At 46.6% G+C, this 18,875-nt stretch overlaps 1 protein-coding gene across 1 annotated transcript in view; it reads right to left on the reverse strand.

Moving 5' to 3' along the window:
- Positions 1-18,875, reverse strand: part of TRHDE (thyrotropin releasing hormone degrading enzyme) — a 2,026,389-nt gene that overhangs the window by 922,224 nt on the left and 1,085,290 nt on the right. Inside the window, exon 6 of the mRNA XM_078678167.1 lies at positions 4,902-5,039. Coding sequence (XP_078534293.1) covers positions 4,902-5,039 — 138 coding nt within the window. The remainder of the gene's footprint in view (positions 1-4,901; positions 5,040-18,875) is intronic.

Here is an 18,875-nt window from a genome sequence, read left to right on the forward strand (position 1 = left end):
GACTGGGAATGTTAGGGCAGGGATTTTGGTATTTAGGGTGAGTCCTATCACGATACCAGGGGAGACATTAACAGACAGAGATTAAGACAAGTCCTCGAAAATCATTCAGCCCAAACAATTGGCGGACGCACTGAGATTCAATATAAAAGCACAGGGTAGGCACATGTTTACAACCTGGAATATATGAAAGCATGGGATTAGCTAGTAAAAGATATAGGATACAGGCCCAACTGAAAAAGTAAGGGACTCAAATTGCATTCCTCCAGGAAACACATTTATTTAACAATGAGCAAATCAGTCTGGGCTGCGGAAGAAGTGGGCAGCTGTTCTGTACTAAATTTTCAGCATATACTAGGGGGGCTGCACATTGACTATGAAAGGGCTTGCTGTTCAAAGCTGAGGAGGTGTGTCTTGACCAAGACAGGTGAGATGCATTGGTTAGGGGCCACTTGGATGTGCATCCCATTGTGCTGGGCAGCATACATGCCCCAACATAAACCAACCCTGCTTTCTAGCAAAATTATCACAGAAATTGGCGAAATGGGTAGATATCCCAACGGTACTAGGAGGAGACTTTACTAGCGTACTTGACATACAACTTGGTTGATCACATTTCCCTCTGACACATGCCTCCATTATCAATTACTGTAGAGTGCAAGGTTGAAGGCTGTGAGAGTGGTCGTTGATAGATTTGTGGTAGTGATAGAGTAGAACAAATAAACCTCAATCTAATAATTTACACTTTACATTTTAAAAGAATGAAATGTAGAAAAAATGTGTCTTTTCTTAAACGTGCAAAATTAACGTGTAACTTGATTTTTGCAGTAAACACTCATTTCTATTGCAATTACACTACTAGGCCAGAATAGGCCTCTTTCTTCTTTCTTTCTTCCAGTTAATTTTTTTACTAAACAAATGCTTTTAGGAAATGCTGAGCTACGCAATACTATTTGACAAATGATTCACACTTAACTTTAAACGATTCACACTTAACTTTAAACGTGTTATCTCTGTAGGATGTGGGACTTAAAACATGTATTTCTTCTTTTCCTAAGCTACATGTTATCATTTTATTTATTTCGTTTTCTTGCTGCCACATATTCACAATGCTGAATGCAGAATAGTATATTAAAACAATAATGCTTACATGAAGATGTGAATCTTATGACTTAATCACTTAGGTTACAACTAAAATGTTTCTGCCTTTAGAAAAGTTGATTGTTAAGAAGTGTAATACGGACTAGCTAATAGCTTAGACTGCAGGGTTCTCCTGAGAACTCAGAGTGGAGCTAATGCACATGGAATGTTTAGCAATTAAGTTTCCACTTGTAGATAGCACCTTGCCGACTTTGTACGTTTATTGTGGGAATGAAGAAAGAAGCAGCAGACTATCAGATGATCCTTCCTCATTGACTTAAGATGACATAACACCAGCATGGATTGTTGCATCTGTTTTTGTGTTTTATAAGATATGTTTTCCTAGTTAGAATTGCCAGTGTTATCCAAACCGGTCCAGGCCAATTTTATGCAACCATCCATTTTACCTTAGAACTTTTTTCCCTATTTGCTGTGAGGTACTGCTGATGGTGATTTCTGTTGCCTACTACTTTGTGGTTGTCTATTTGCTTTAACGGTTATGGCTACTGTTGTGGCTACTTTTTTTTAGCTTAATATTGAACAGTTGATACTGCAACTGCTTTCTAATTCTGATTTGAGAGAAAAGACTAGTAAGCGTTTCTGGAACTACTCGTCATGAGGAGTTAAGCTTCAATCTGATCCTATTTCAATGCTCCATTAAATCTTGCTCTTTTCCAAAAGGACTCTTTATGGGTTGGTGGTAGGTTAGAATCCACTATGAGTAAAATAGGGATCACATTCCTGTATGGAACATGCTGTAATTATCTTGATTAACTCTAAACCTTATTTTCTTTATATTTCTGTAAATGGATTTATCTGATTTACTCATTTGAATAAAGAGACCAAAACCATTTTCTAAACTCCTAGTGATAAATAAAGGTTTCATTATTGACTGAACTGAATGACTAAATTGATGATGTCCATTGAAATGATTTTGATTGATGCACCATCCTAAAACTATGGCAAAGATTCATTGCAAAGAAGAAGATTTCGGTGCAGAGCTGGAGAACCCTATTGTAAATTATGGGTGGAACTGATTACATTTTTAAAAAGCTTTTCCACACCAGCAGTCGCACAGAAAGAAAATGAAGGAGTATACATTTTATTGAGTACTCCACAGGCTACACAGTCAGTTGGGTCATATGGTATAAAATGTTGCAGTACAGCTTTGCGCATATTACATTACTTGCCTGGGTACACCCCTTTCCGATCACATCCTGATGTAAATGGGCTTGATCTGGGGCAGAAACCCAACTCCCATAACCACCTGCAAGTTGCATCCAAGGGGACTAGAGGATGCCACATTTAAGAAGATGCTGAGTGAAACAATTGATAGCTATTTCAAAGAGAACAAGGGTACAGCCTCCTCAACACTAATGGAGAGGGAAGCATTCAAAGTGAAAGTTGGAGAAGTCTTTATATGAGAAAAAATAGGTCCCCGAGCAGCACCTGAATAGGATCTTTAAACTGTGGAAGGATCCCTCAGGGCTTAAACAGGCTGCATCCATGGATCCTGATCATTTATAGCAAGTAAGCAGGGATAGAGAGCGACACTGCAAGCTGCTAGATCGGTTGCAGTCTATTGATTTTGCGGCACATAGATAATGGAAAGTGATAAGTCCGGTATTATACTTGATTGGCTGATGAAGCTGTATCACCTGGACACCCCCATATTCGCCCAAAAATATGAAACATGTAACCTGGTGTGTACACACAAGGTGAGATTAATAGAGCCTTTAGAGGGAATAATGTGCTGTTATATTTCGGCAAACATAACTCCAGTGATGAGGCCCTAGACAGCTTCCTGGATGGAATGGAGCTCTCTCAAGTGCCTGCAGAGCAACTTGAGGTGAAGGAATCTCCAATCTAAGAATAAAGGATGAGGTATGCCATTCATGTACTAGCAAGGAGTAAAATGACAGGATTTGATGAAGGTTTGCTCTCCTAGTTTAACCAAGCTCTACAAAACAGTAAGGGGAGTGGGATCTCCCAACAACTAAAGAAGCAATTGTTATCTCAATACTATAGCCAAGGTGAGGTCCAAAAATGTCCACATACTGTCAATTGTCGAGACCCAAGAAGCATAACGTTATGACAAGATCTGGTGTTAGCTGTTAGCCAAAAGAGCTATAACTATGAGCTGGAGATCACCTCATCTCCACTTCTGGCCACCTGAAGAAGAACAGTAACATACGAGGAGAAGTCGAAGTTCAGTGAATAACATGCAAAAGGGAAAGGGGACTTTCTGTAAATAGCTGGGTTATAAGGTGAATATTAAAGGTAATAATAAGACACTCTGAGGCACCTGAAGGATATGTAGGGGGAAAATAGATAAAATGTAGAGACTAACTGGGTTGCTGCAGACTAGTTGACGTCAAGACATGAAACATATAGAAGTTGCTAGACAAATTGAAAAAATAGCGATAACAGACAAAACAGCTAAACCCTCTTACTCAGTACCATTTACATTGTCTAGTGTAAAGATTATTTAGATGGGTAAAACCATCAAGACAATCAAAATAAAGTGTAGCTAGACTTTGGTGGTAAGATCCATCTAGGGTGAGGGGGGAGGGCAGAATAGAATTTCATTAATTGTTTTGTATTTACAGTCAAGTCATACAGGCCATAAAGAGCTAACCATACCCATTTCGAAAAATAGAAGCCAAAATGTCTGAAGAAATTTGAGTAATATGTCTGCTTGGTATTTACTGGTGTATTTTATGGGACGGCATGCTGTAAATGATTTTTATATTGAAATAAAATGACAATAATTAAAAATGGCTGAAAACATGCAGCATTTGTAGATCAATGGTCCTTGAATAATAAAATAATAGAGATTCCACCTTTGTATGTCTTCATCTGTCCTTTAAGGCTTTCAAGAGGAAGGGAAGGGAGATCAACCTTCATGACTATTGTACCAGTATATTTTCCATTTTGGTTTCTTTTTTTTTACTGTAAATATATGTACATATCAGAGATATTATTACATTTCAGTTCATCTTATACTAACTAGTAAAAAATATATATGACATATCTAAAAAATGTTGGAGTGTTGCAGGTGTACTGGGGAAGGCCTTCACATAAAGATCAATTCAGAAGCCTTTCTTCAAGAAGTTGTTTCCCCTCCTTCTTTCTGACGCTGCTCATGGCAAGCACCACCTTAAAATTTAAATAGTGAAAATAAATTGAAATAAAGATCAACATGTCTGGAACACTCTCATTCCAGATTTAAGGGCACTCATCAACTCTGCCTAAAATGCCAAAAATAAACTCAAATAGGGAAATCTCCAGATAACGATCTGAAACACCCAGTATGCAGTGCACTGGGTTTTTCAGATAGTTATCTGGAGATTTCCCTATTTCATGTATAAAGGCTTGCAGGGTCATTCGCCTGGTGCACGCTAGTAGTTGACTAAGAGTATTTCTACAATATTATTGTATAGTGTACTAAGTTAGTTTATTTAGTGCATCACAGCTGCCTTTCTTTAAAAAATAAACTCAAAACATTTTTATTTCAGCACACCTATTACCCCTCTTTATTCCACCACACACTCACCCCCTCTCAATTGGAGCAATCATTCTAGTATCACACTTGCTGTCTGTAACGTATTCACAATACCTACCATCCGAAGTGGCCTAAGAGCAGCATGTACCTTCCTTTCAATCTCCAAATGTAAATAAGTGCATAATAAGCAAATAATTGTAATTGACCAAAATAACCAATGCGGTATATGTTCAATATTTCATCAGTATCTCCAGCCTACCTTTTTATATGCAATCCAATCAAACACTCGATCAATGTCTGTCGCCTTCACTACTTCTTGAGAGACTGGATGTGAACTGGCCAAACCATCCAGAAGCATTACCTCATGCAACACATCGGTTAAAAATCTCTGATTTTCCTGAAATAGAGAAGACAGCGAATCAAAATGTAGAATTTATATTTAAAATCCAATATTTAGCACACTAATCAACAATAAGGAATGAATTCAACTACTAAATTTATTTAATTCAAAGTTGTTAGCTGTGACATCTAAAAAAATCTGAGAAAAGAGGCACATGAATTGATGGACTCTCATAGGAATATTTGTCAAATAATCACACAGCAGAGCGCAGTGTTGCAAGTTATGTTACTGCGCTGCGTGATAGGTAAATAATAGGAATGTGCTCCACTTAACAATATACGGACATTCCTTTAATTTCCAAATGCTGGTGATGAATGGGCTGTCTAGCCCCAAGGCAGGCACCTTTGCGCTATAGTACAAGGGGGCCTGGGTTGAAAGTAGGATTGTTGGTGTGCAGGAAGGAACACCTTCCTGCACAAAATACAATCCCTTGAGGCATATTCCTCTTTCAGAATGCAGCACACCCATAAAGAGGAAGTAACGAGGAGAAATAAAGATATTTCTCTTCGTAAGGCCTCCCCTTGAAGAGGCCTAGAATTTAGACGCATTCCCAGATTTACAAGTAATGGTAAATCGGGAATGTGCCAAAATCCATGAGTGGATGCGTGGGAACACTGACGCTCCAACCATGGAACACCTCCCTGGGGCAGAGTAACGTAACACAGTGAGTTGCGCTGTGTTGCGTTCCTCTAGATTTATCATGCTGTGCAGGGCCATGTAAGGGGGTCTTGCGTGGCTTGATAAATCAAATTTAGGACTTTCGTCATTCTAGTGCCTCGTTGCATGGGGCAAAAGCAGTGCAAGCCTTTGATCAATTTACCCCAAGAGGGCGTTAACTGGGGAATGCAGCACAAGGTTAGCTTAAGAGCCACCCCCCAGCTTTGGGCTTCTTACCGGACCGCAGTCTATCATTCCTGGATGGCCCACCCAATATGACTAAATGTTTACCTGGCCAGTGACACACTGCATGTCCTCCCTGCTGGCACCAGCCAACAGCTTAGCTGCCATTGAACCATCCGCTGGCACTGCCGCCCTTCCTTCCACCTGACAGTGTTCCATGGGAGGGTGTGGTCTGTTAGCCACTTGAAGCTAGAGCCCAGTTGAGTGATGTCACACCCATGGCTATCCCAGGCCAGGAAATGCTCGATGGGGTGGCAGAGCCACACATCTCTATCCACCTTCCGATGGGCCAGCAGTCGATTTCAGGGAGGGCCGCAGGGCAGTTTTGATCCATGCATTGTGTTGTAGTAGGAATATGCAGGTTTCTACTGGAAGAACTGGACGACTGTGTACAGGCTTCTGAACAAATGTGTGCAGGAATGTGATAATGCAGTACCAAATAGCTTTTCACGCTGCATGCTCGACCACCGTTTAATTGATGTCACAGTATTATTCCCATAAGCCTACCTATCTAGCAACAGGCGCCGTGTCATATGTGGCACCTTCTGCCAAACCTGTCTTTATTCCAAATACACTTTGCATGCTGTTTTTTTTCAAACTTATACTTACAATTTAAACATGAAACTACAAGTCCCAAAAAGCAGTGCCCGGTTGGCTAACATGCCAGGATTGGTTGCAAGTGTTTCACAAGACATCTTTGCCAACATGCTAAAAGTTCACTGTACGATTCATAATCAGAAATGAGTGGATGAGAGCTTAGAGTTAATTTGGAGTTTCTCCGTTTTACACCTCCTCTCAGCCACAACGTGCATGACAAAAGCCAATATTGATTGCTCATTACAGAGTGTCTCATGATCTCTCTCAATTCCTTTCACCATATCTCACTATTTTTCAGTGTAATCTTTGTCTGCATTCTTCCTGATCAGACTAAGGGCTTGTTAGATCTGGGGGTCTCTAGTTGGCAGAGGTAGGTACCACTGTCCAAATAGGGACCCTTGCTTCTAGTCAGGGCAAGGAGATAACCCTCTGAGATAACCCCTGCTCAACCTCTAGGTAGCTTGGCACGAGCAGTCTAGGCTAACCAGAGGTAATGCGTAAAGTATTTGTACCAACACTCACAGTAACACAGTGAAAACACCACAAACTGACTCCACAACAGTTTAGAAAAATAAAGGTATTTTTAATCTAAACTACACAAGACCAAAACGACAAAAATCCAACATACACAGTTCAAGAATATGGTTTCAAAACGAGTTCTTAAGGTTGCGTTAGAATTCTCTACGTTGCGATAGAATTCTCTACTGATGCGTGAAAAGTTCACAGTTGCGTCACGTTTACTCACAGTACCTTTTAGTTGCAACAAAGTTCCAAAAGCAGAAGCTGGTGCGGTGGAAAACAAGCGATGCGTTGCTCCTGAGACCCTGGGGAGGCGATGCGACAGCCCCGCTGCAGCAGCGGGCGTGTTGCGACGAATCCGGTCTGTGTGGGGAGGAAGGCCACTTGTATGGATTCCGATGCGTTGGTTCCGTAGGAAGTTTGTTCTCGCAAAGGCACGATGCGACGATCTCGTAGGGGCTGCGACGATCTCCGGGGCGACGATGTGCGGTCCAGCGGGGATCCTCTCTCTCGCAGCTCCTTGGTTCTGCGACGATGCTCGCAGCGACGTGATGCGGTCCGCAAGCAAGCGGTGCGGCGTTCTCACCCAGCGACGACAGGCTCTGCGATGATACTCACAGCGATGTTCGATTCTCCCGCACCGGTCTGGTGCGTCCCACAAACGAAGGATGCGACGTCTCTGGCAGCGGCGTCAGGCGCTGCGACAATCTCGACCTCCGTAGCGGCGGGAAACTTCTCGCACTGTCGGGGATGCGCTCCGCAAGCGAGCGATGCGACACTTTTCAAGTTCAAAAGTCACTCAAGCTCAGTTTCAAGCTTCCCAGCTCAGGTACAACTTCCAGAGGCCCCACAACTGGATCAAACACTCTAGGAAGGACAGAACTCTCTCAGCAGAGTTCAGGGAAGCTGGGGGTGAAGTCCTTTTGTTCCTGGGACTTCAAAACAGGGAGCCAGCTCTTCTCAGGCCTTTGGAGATTCCTTCAAGACAGGGGACACAGCTCAGCAGCAAAGTACTTCCCCTCTCCTTGGCAGCAAAGCAACAGGTCAGTCCAGCAGAGCAACAGCAGGACAATCTTCCTTCTTCAGTTTCAGCTTTCTCCTTGGCAGAGGTTCCTTCTTGATTTCCAGGATGATCTAATTTTCTGTTTTCAGGGGTCCTGTGCTTATACTCCTAAAGTCTTTGTTCTCTTGGTGCATGTGGGCCCTGAGCCCGGTCTGAACCAGTTCTGGGTGGATCCTGAGCACTTTGTTTTGCTGGCTGCATCTTTCCTTTCAGAGTGAGGGGCAGGGTCCTCAGCCGCCCAGCAGGGGGGTGGAGCCAGCATTGTGGAAGGCAGGCACAGCCCTATTCAGCCTAGGTGCTAACTCCTCCCACCACTCCAGTTGCAATTGCAGTCATTCAGCCTAGTGCTGACTCATCCAGCCCCCTGGGGAATCCCCCAGCCCCTGTCACTCTGAAACCAGACAGTCAATACACAAACAGGCCCAGGCACACAGAAGGGTCAGACAAGAGAACAGCAACTTTCTAAAAGTGCTGTTCACAAACACAGGATTTAAAAACAACCTTTCCTAAAAGATGTGTTATTAAATTCTGAGTTCAGGGATACTAGATACTTATGTCCTATCTTGTTCCTATGGGAAGAAATGCTGTTAACCACTGTAGCCAGCATCCCCCATGTTAACCTATGTAGCAAGATAGCCTTACAGTAGTGAAAAAACGAAAATGGCTGTAATTCACTACCAGAACATGTTACCTGCACTAGTACATGCTCTACCTTTCACATACAGTGCACCCTGCCCAGGGGGGTACCTTGGGCCTTCCATAGGGGTGACTGATGTGCACAAAAAGGGAAGGGTTAGGCCTGGTCAGTGGGGACACTGACCAGGAGGACATGGCAGTTCTAAACTGCCCATAGGCACTGCAGTGGCAGGCCTGAGACACCATTTTAGAGCTACTCCTGTGGGTGGCACAATCAGTGCTGCAGGCCCACCAGTAGCATTTGTCATCACCAGCCCTGGCACACCCAGTGCACTTTACTAGGGACTTCATGGTGATACAAATATGCCAAACATGTATATTCAATCAAAATAATAATTTACACAGAGAGCATATGCACTTTAGCACTGATCAGCAGTGGTAAAGTGCGCAGAGTCCTATTGCCAACAGCCACGGGTCAGGAAAAATAAGGGAGGAAGAAGCAAAAAGTTTGAGGATGACACTGCAAGAAGGGCCAGTTCCAACACAACCCCCTTCCAGCCTAAAGCCAGGGTAGGCCAAACGATACCTCGATGGGATTCCCTGCTTAAGGCGATAGAACACGGAAACTGGCCCACCCAGCAGGGCAGTCCTGTTCTACGCCGTCCTAAACCCAGTTGGATCACTCTATCCATACTCTCAGGGTCCAACATGCCAATCCATGTGGAACCCTTCTCCTCACCTGTGGACACCACCTGTGCAGCACCTAACTTTAATTTCCTCACATGTGTGTCCCAACAGACCGACAGCAAGCCACAGTGACCACCCACAGTGATCAGGGATGAGACCCAGGCCTCAGGCCTCTCAGGGCGCTCACACCTCTGTGGCGTCAGAGGGTGGGGGCAGTAGCCCCAGGTGCTTGGCACCCTTTGTCCACCCCCTCTCTTATCAGGTCAGGTCTGACACTCTGGCCCTGACCCACCAGTCCTGGACCTGTATCCAGCGGCTGGACAGGAGGCTGAGGTGGGCTTCCCCACACCCGGGCCTCCTCTTCCTTGGGGCTCTGTACCCTCCCACCTGGAGCGGTACCCCCTTCTAGAATAGCCAGGACACCTGTGGCAGGTGTCCCGCACCATTCATCCACCAGTTCAGGGGTGCTATCCTGCAACTGGTATTCCAGGTCAGGGGGACACCCCAGACCTGGCCCTCAAACCTATGCTCCAAAGCCTCCAGGTCAGACAGCACCTGAACCTGGCTTCCCCACCCAGGGACTAACCCCTGCAGTGGAACACTTGCCTGGCGCACCAGGACTTCACTCACTGAGGTGCCTCTACTGGTAGACAGTACCCACCTGGCCAACACAACGGTGTGGCCCAGTCCACCCCCAGGGTGAGACTCCTGCCCTCCTTCCAGGGGCAACCCTGTCCACTAAGACAACCAAGAACACAACTCTCCTACCAGTTCAGGACCTCCCTCCAGCAACTGGTCTCCCAACCTAGGGTTTAACCCCTCCGGTTGTACCGGGGTCAGGGGCGAGGACTCCCTCCCTCTGCACCCCCTTCCAGAGCGCTGCACCCTCCCTACTGGAGGGGTACCCCTGGGAACCATATTGGTCAGGACACTGGTTACAGATGTCCTTCCTTCCAGGTCAGGCAAATCCTGAACCTGGTCTCCCAACCCAGGGACCAAAACCTGCGGTTGTGCATTTGCCTGGCACGCCAGGACTTCTGGGGACTCACATGGTACCCCCTTGAGGGTGACACACAACTCATGTGTCCTGTGACAGTCTGCCTGGTGCAGATCTCTCGACCCCTGTCCACCTGACAGTGCGGACAGATCCCCCAGGACAGAAGTGAGGTCACCATGGTCACTTACTGGGGACTCAGCCCTTCTGACTGGTTCCTGACCCACTGGTTCTCCCACTGGGGACTCCTTCCCCCTCTCACCCTTCAGTCTGGACTTCTGTACCCTCCCAAATGGAGCGGCACTGCCAGACACCAGAACTGATGGAGGCCTGGTTACAGGCACTCCCCGTTCACCAGATACTAGGAGATCCTCCTCAAATGGCCTACAAGTACAGTCTAGGTCCTCAACCTGGTGTTCCCCTAAGGAACCCCCCAGGCCCTGAGACTGGGTTTCGGGCACTGTGAGACACACCGTCCCACACTCACTCCTTCTCCACTGAGACCGGACATGAGCCCCTACACCCCTCCCACTACACTGGGACCTAACTGGGCTACACTGAACCTCTTCCACCTCACAGGTCTGGAAGATATCTAAGCCACTCCTTTTGGGATCACTCCCCAATGCCTCCTCAGACTCTCTGGAATCCACCAAGAAGTCTGCCTCCAACGCAAGCTCTCTGGGATCAGAGAACTCACACTCCACCGGGTGTTGGCATAGCTCTGGAAAACAGGGACTTAAAATATGCTCTCCAACAAATGAATCGCACAGCCCCCCACAGTTGTTAACCACGCTACCCTTTGCCTCACCCTCCAGTGCCTCACACAAGTACCCCACACCACTCTTCTGAGACTGGCAAGACAGTATCTGACTGTCTCTGTCACACAACCCACACTCTTCTGGCTGGTCTTCACACACACACACCAAGGTTTCTACCATGGGGGAACCCCTCTAACTGTACCTCTCCTCTAGAGTCAGTAGAGTGTCCCTCTCACCACTAGGAATATGGTCCCCTGTGCCAGTCTCCCAATCTACTTCAGGGACACTGCACTCCACTGGAACTACATCATAAACCTGAACCCCCTGGTGTATGTCGACCCCCTCCCTCAAGTCAGGCGCCACATCTCTGGGTGTTTGTACCTTTCTCTCAGCACTAGATTTCATAAACATGCTGCCACCATCTGAGCTGGACTCCACCTCCAACTCAGCAAAGCTCCTTCCTTGAGCATCCCATTTTTCTTTCTGGGCTAAGGCCCACCGGATCATACCTTCCTTGTTTAGCCGGTCTAATTCTCTGCACCTTTGCTCAGCAGCAAGGAGCCACTCATCTTTCTCTTCCTCACTGTCAGAGAAGTCCTCCTCCTCAGAATCATCTGCTAATGTTGCTTCCCAAATTCTGGCCTCATGGGAATACAGGCATGCCTCAAGATCCCTCCTTGTGGAACCTTTCTCCACGGGCAGCCCCCTCTTCTTGCAAAAGGCTTTTATCTCCTCTTCTGAGTAGATGCACAGGTGGAAAAAGTTGACTTCAATTTTGGCAGGATTTTACAGGTGCAACACTAGCCAGAGTCTCAATATCCAAAGATACTTCCAGGAGGACACCGGGAAAAAAACCCAGTATGTGGTGGCGTAGTGGTCTGCACTCACTAGTGATGTACACCAATTACTGTGGGTCAAGTACAAATACAAGTTCAAATCCCACCGCCTGATCACCAATGTTAGATCTGGGGGTCTCTAGTTGGCAGAGGTAGGTACCACTGTCCAAATAGGGACCCTTGCTTCTAGTCAGGGCAAGGAGATAACCCTCTGAGATAACCCCTGCTCACCCTCTAGGTAGCTTGGCACGAGCAGTCTAGGCTAACCAGAGGTAATGTGTAAAGTATTTGTACCAACACTCACAGTAACACAGTGAAAACACCACAAACTGACTCCACAACAGTTTAGAAAAATAAAGGTATTTTTAATCTAAACTACACAAGACCAAAACGACAAAAATCCAACATACACAGTTCAAGAATATGGTTTCAAAACGAGTTCTTAAGGTTGCGTTAGAATTCTCTACGTTGCGATAGAATTCTCTACTGATGCGTGAAAAGTTCACAGTTGCGTCACGTTTACTCACAGTACCTTTTAGTTGCAACAAAGTTCCAAAAGCAGAAGCTGGTACGGTGGAAAACAAGCGATGCGTTGCTCCTGAGACCCCGGGGAGGCGATGCGACAGCCCCGCTGCAGCAGCGGGCGTGTTGCGACGAATCCGGTCTGTATGGGGAGGAAGGCCACTTGTATGGATTCCGATGCGTAGGTTCCGTAGGAAGTCTGTTCTCGCAAAGGCACGATGCGACGATCTCGTAGGGGCTGCGAAGATCTCCGGGGCGACGATGCGCGGTCCAGTGGGGATCCTCTCTCTCGCAGCTCCTTGGTTCTGCGATGATGCTCGCAGCAACGTGATGCGGTCCGCAAGCAAGCGGTGCGGCGTTCTCACCCAGCGACGACAGGCTCTGCGACGATACTCGCAGCGATGTTCGATTCTCCCGCACCGGTCTGGAGCGTCCCGCAAACGAAGGATGCGACGTCTCTGGCAGCGGCGTCAGGTGCTGCGACGATCTCGACCTCCGTAGCTGCGGGAAACTTCTCGCACTGTCGGGGATGCGCTCCGCAAGCGAGCGATGCAACACTTTTCAAGTTCAAAAGTCACTCAAGCTCAGTTTCAAGCTTCCCAGCTCAGGTACAACTTCCAGAGGCCGCACAACTGGATCAAGCACTCTAGGAAGGACAGAACTCTCTCAGCAGAGTTCAGGGAAGCTGGGGGTGAAGTCCTTTTGTTCCTGGGACTTCAAAACAGGGAGCCAGCTCTTCTCAGGCCCTTGGAGATTCCTTCAAGACAGGGGACACAGCTCAGCAGCAAAGTCCTTCCCCTCTCCTTGGCAGCAAAGCAACAGGTCAGTCCAGCAGAGCAACAGCAGGACAATCTTCCTTCTTCAGTTTCAGCTTTCTCCTTGGCAGAGGTTCCTTCTTGATTTCCAGGATGATCTAATTTTCTGTTGTCAGGGGTCCTGTACTTATACCCCCAAAGTCTTTGTTCTCTTGGTGCATGTGGGCCCTGAGCCTGGTCTGAACCAGTTCTGGGTGGATCCTGAGCACTTTGTTTTGCTGGCTGCATCTTTCCTTTCAGAGTGAGGGGCAGGGTCCTCAGCCGCCCAGCAGGGGGGTGGAGCCAGCATTGTGGAAGGCAGGCACAGCCCTATTCAGCCCAGGTGCTAACTCCTCCCACCACTCCAGTTGCAATTGCAGTCATTCAGCCTAGTGCTGACTCATCCAGCCCCCTGGGGAATCCCCCAGCCCCTGTCACTCTCAAACCAGACAGTCAATACACAAACAGGCCCAGGCACACAAAAGGGTCAGACAAGAGAACAGCAACTTTCTAAAAGTGCTGTTCTCAAACACAGGATTTAAAAACAACCTTTCCTAAAAGATGTGTTATTAAATTCTGAGTTCAGGGATACTTGATACTTATGTCCTATCTTGTTCCTATGGGAAGAAATGCTGTTAACCACTGTAGCCAGCATCCCCCATGTTAACCTATGGAGCAAGATAGCCTTACAGTAGTGAAAAACGAAAATGGCTGTAATTCACTACCAGAACATGTTACCTGCACTAGTACATGCTCTACCTTTCACATACACTGCACCCTGCCCAGGGGGGTACCTTGGGCCTTCCATAGGGGTGACTGATGTGCACAAAAAGGGAAGGGTTAGGCCTGGTCAGTGGGGACACTGACCAGTAGGACATGGCAGTTCTAAACTGCCCATAGGCACTGCAGTGGCAGGCCTGAGACACCATTTTAGAGCTACTCCTGTGGGTGGCACAATCAGTGCTGCAGGCCCACCAGTAGCATTTGTCATCACCAGCCCTGGCACACCCAGTGCACTTTACTAGGGACTTCATGGTGATACAAATATGCCAAACATGTATATTCAATCAGAATAATAATTTACACAGAGAGCATATGCACTTTAGAACTGATCAGCAGTGGTAAAGTGCGCAGAGTCCTATTGCCAACAGCCACGGGTCAGGAAAAATAAGGGAGGAAGAAGCAAAAAGTTTGAGGATGACCCTGCAAGAAGGGCCAGTTCCAACAGGGCTCTTCCTTGACAAAGCCTCACCTCACTTTATTATCCAATAACATCATCACCCTGGAAAGGGGAGCTCGCCCCAGAGTTCGAAGACCACTGTTTTATGGGTGAAAGAAAAACAGATCTGACCGCTTTTTGTGAGCATGTTTCGAATGGATGAAATCAGGATTCATCTTTTTTTTATTCAGGGAGTGGCGAGGGAGAATAGATTAATTGATATTGGTGAGATATTTTAAGGAACAATATTATCAAGAAAAACAGCATTAGTAATTTTATGGAAAATGTTTGGAGGATTAGAGTAGCAGTAGAACTTCTTAAAATAGTTGTATATGTAAACACTTCAATGGCACTGGGAATGAGTAGTGTTTTAATGACAGTGGAAGATGGCTTGTGGGTAGCAATGTGCTTTACCTATTATCTCTGAGACCTGCCTGTGCCACATCCACACTCATCCTAGTTGCCCAGGATGGATAATTCTATCTGCTTTCATTAGCGATGCAGTTCTTCTGTGTCAAAGGCAGGCTTGATTTCCCACGATAGGCAGCCCAGCCCTCCAGAAGTGGTGTTCTAAAGGCATATCAAAATTATGTGACACAAAACATCTTCTTATACTGAGCTGCATAGACATTCAGCCCCCTTGATCTCCGGACTTGCCTTTCCTCTCAGATCAAACACCTCACAGCTCATCTCACCTCCTCATCTAATAACTGTCTATTGAAAGCAGCAGGGCACAGATATTACAGTCGCCATTTTGGCCTCTTTGAACATCCAGCTGCCTCTGACATCCGTGCATTCAGAACATAGTGCTATTTGACACTCAAAGAAGAACATAAACATAGGGCCATATGTACGAAGGCCTTTTGCTATGGCAAAAGGTCTGATTTGCAAACTCCGGCCGTTTGTGACCGCAAAAAAGGCCTTTTAGTATGTGTGAAACCCAAATTGGGATTTGGTAACATCGCAATTTGCAAATTAGATTTGTGACAATCTACCGAATCGGAATTTTAAGGGACATGCTTTGGCCATCCCTTACAAATACCAATTTTCTGTGGCATTTTATAACGCCTTCGCGGAATGTCCGTCGCAGTGCTGAAGCACACGCCCACCATGACGTCGGACGGCCAGGGGCCCTCCGACACATGGAAGGAGTTGATGTTTACCGACAACTGAAAGGTAGTAGTAAGGCATTCACAAAGGGGATGGGTACCCAACGGACTATTCCCCTTTGTGAATGTTGACAAAAACATTTTTTAAGAGTAAGTAGTGGTCCACTGCTTACTCTTGAGAAAAAAAGTAAGTTAAACCTTGCCTTTTTACACATCCCGTTTTCCTTTCAGAAAAATGGACTGGGTTTAAAAAAAAAATGGTTGCTTTATTTAAAAGTAATCGCAGACTTGGTGGTCTGCTGGTCATTTTAGGCCACCATGCCTGTGGTGGCAGTGAAGTGTAGTTGTGTTTTGCGACCTACCTCATTAATTAACATTGATGAGGTAGGTCGAATTGTGACCCACTTCAATTCTGTTTTTTTGTAAACTGACCTATTCTATTAATACCTAGGTCGGTTCACAAACTTAGGGGCCGATTATGATGGCGGATTTCCCGCATCCACTGGGCCGGCGGAAGCCACCGCCGGCCCGGAGGATGCGGGAAATCCCCCGGGGAGCCTTGCAAGACCCACCGCCACATTAGGATGGCTGGTGGGTCTCACTATCTGTCCGCCGCTTTTCCGCCGCGGGCGGATTCCGCCCGCGGCGGAAAAGCATTAACATGGCTGGCGGTGTCTATCAGACACCGCCAGCCATATTAGGATGAGTGCGGAAAGATGCCTTTACACGGCGGCATTTCCGCCGTGTAAAGGCATACGGATTTGTGTTTGGGGGCCCGTTGCGGGCCCCCAGGGGTGATGGGGGGGTGGGGGGTGCACATGGGGGGTACCTATGGTACCCCCCTGCATTTGCCTGCACAAAGCGGCAGGCACCGCGAGGTGCCTGCCGCTTTGTGCATGCAAATGCACAACTTACTTTTTTTATCATTGCGGCGGGTGCTGCTTCAAGCAGCACCCGCCGCAATGATAAAAATACAGGATGTGACCGCCAGGGTGGCGGTCACATCCTAATTTGCATGGAGGGACCGCCGCTGCCCCTGCGGACGGTCCCTCCTTCTCTATGGTGGCGGACGGACTCAGGTCCGTCCGCCATCATAATCGCCCCTCAGAATGGATTGGGTAAAAGTCGGTGCACAATTTGCGACCACTTTTACAGTCTCCATTATCTGCGACAAATGTTACCAACTCCAATGTTAGTGCATTTAGTCCCTAATTCATTCATATGCTTGTTTCACAGGCTCTTGTATTGGCACTACAACCCTATTGCCAGACACATACACAGCAGATGATCTTAGGCTAACTAAGCTTGACATATGGATTCCGCCATAGCATTATGAGGAGGCCCCGCCTTTTAGTGTCATTCTGCAAAGGTACACCATCCTAACTCAATCTAAATTAGTTCATGAAAACCCCAGATTTCTTCAAAACGTGACAGATAGTTAGAAGGAGAAAGAGACTATCCTGCAGAGCAGAAGTAGCTTGTGCTGAGAGCTAAGAGCTAAGAGAGGCAGTGCTGTAACAATAGCCCCTCCAGCACCTGCGGGCCTCAAGCTCCAGGGGACCCCCTCCGGCACTGTGCATGGGCGGTAGCTGAGAGCTCCTGCCTGGGTCAAGAGCATGGAGGCCCCCCCTATGTACTTTGAAGAGGGAACCCCTCAAGTTTTGATATGCCACTAAAGAGAGGCCTGAATGGTATTTATGCACATGTGGTAGGTGAGCCTACAATGGAAGAAGAAACACATGATGGAAGGATGGTGTGTAGATGAGGGTGAAGCTAAAGAGGACACAGTGGTCAGGGTGAATGAATGCTGATGTCTGGTTTCATGGCGGATGTGGCTGATATTTAGCGTTCAAGGTGACCATTCCAGCCACTTTCACTGTCTTCGGGGTGAGCAGTCTTCCTGCTTCCCATGTCATTGCTCCTGAAAAAAGCTGCACAGTTTCACAGTGAACCAAATAGTAAGCTAGTTGTCGAAACGTGTTGAGCCTTCAACAGCTCATGTGGCGATGTGCACACATGTATGCTGTTTTTTACTCAGCTGGTGAAGTGCGTCATCGACAAACAGTGGGAGTGCCAATGAGAATGGGTTGCCCACCCTCCCAAGACAGGTGCTGATGTGTAAAATGCCAGCATGATGCTGACTGATAGCATCAAATTGTATGCAAGCAAAAAGTCCAAGTCGAACATCCACCGCCTACTGTTGTAGAGGAACGCGCCAATGAGTTTGGGTGTCATGAACGTGGGATAACTTTGAGCCAGGGGAGGAGGGGTGCATACAGTCTGTAAAGTGGCAAGGCAAACTGTATCATATAGTGAGGGATAGGTAGAAAATATTGCGGTACTGCTTTTCATTTACAGCCAGAGCTGCACCTCAGGTAGCTTGAATATTGATCACCACATATTTGCAATACACTAAAGCAGCAGACTACTATACTTAGTTGCACTCCAGAAAGGTTGACAAATACTCCAATATATGTTATATGTGTAGGAAAGTAGGATCTGCTTCTATGGTTACCCCCACTTTTTGCTTGATGTAATGCTGTTTCTGACCAGTCTGACTGGGGTTCTGCTAATCAGGACCCCACTCTCTCTGCTTTCTCCCCTAAACTGTTATGGTAAGTACTTAGGCACATCTCAGATTGGGTACTGGAGTACCCTTATAAGTCCCTAGTATATGGTACTAAGGTACCCAGGGCATAAGTACCCCAGAGGTCCCCCATAGGCTGAAGCATGTATTATGCCACCTATGGGAGGTCATTCAAACTATCTCTGCAGGCCTGCCATTGCAGCCTGTGTAGGTTGGTGCTAGCACCACTTATGAAAGATATAGGTTTCACTATAACTAAGGTCACAGCACTTAAAACCTATAAGTCACTCCTATAGCAGGCCTTTTCAATCCTGAAGGCAGAGTGCTTGGTTCTAAGTGTGAGGATGCTCCTGCATGAACAGGACACCCCTACATCCTTTGGAGTCCATTCTCCCGGGTTGTAACTGAGACAGCCATATAACATATAGAGGGACATGACGTCATTACGCGATGGCCATCTCGAAATTGGCTGTAACGAATCATGTCGTGTTTGGTATCAAACAATTTGGAATCATACCCCCACAGTAAAAGGTGTGGGAGGTATGATTCCAAGCACTGTAAAGGCCCTCAGTACTCCCAGTACCAGTCTTCTAGACCCAGACAGCACAACAT

This window comes from Lissotriton helveticus, chromosome 1_1 (assembly GCF_964261635.1).
Source record: "Lissotriton helveticus chromosome 1_1, aLisHel1.1, whole genome shotgun sequence".
Lineage (NCBI taxonomy): Eukaryota > Metazoa > Chordata > Amphibia > Caudata > Salamandridae > Lissotriton > Lissotriton helveticus.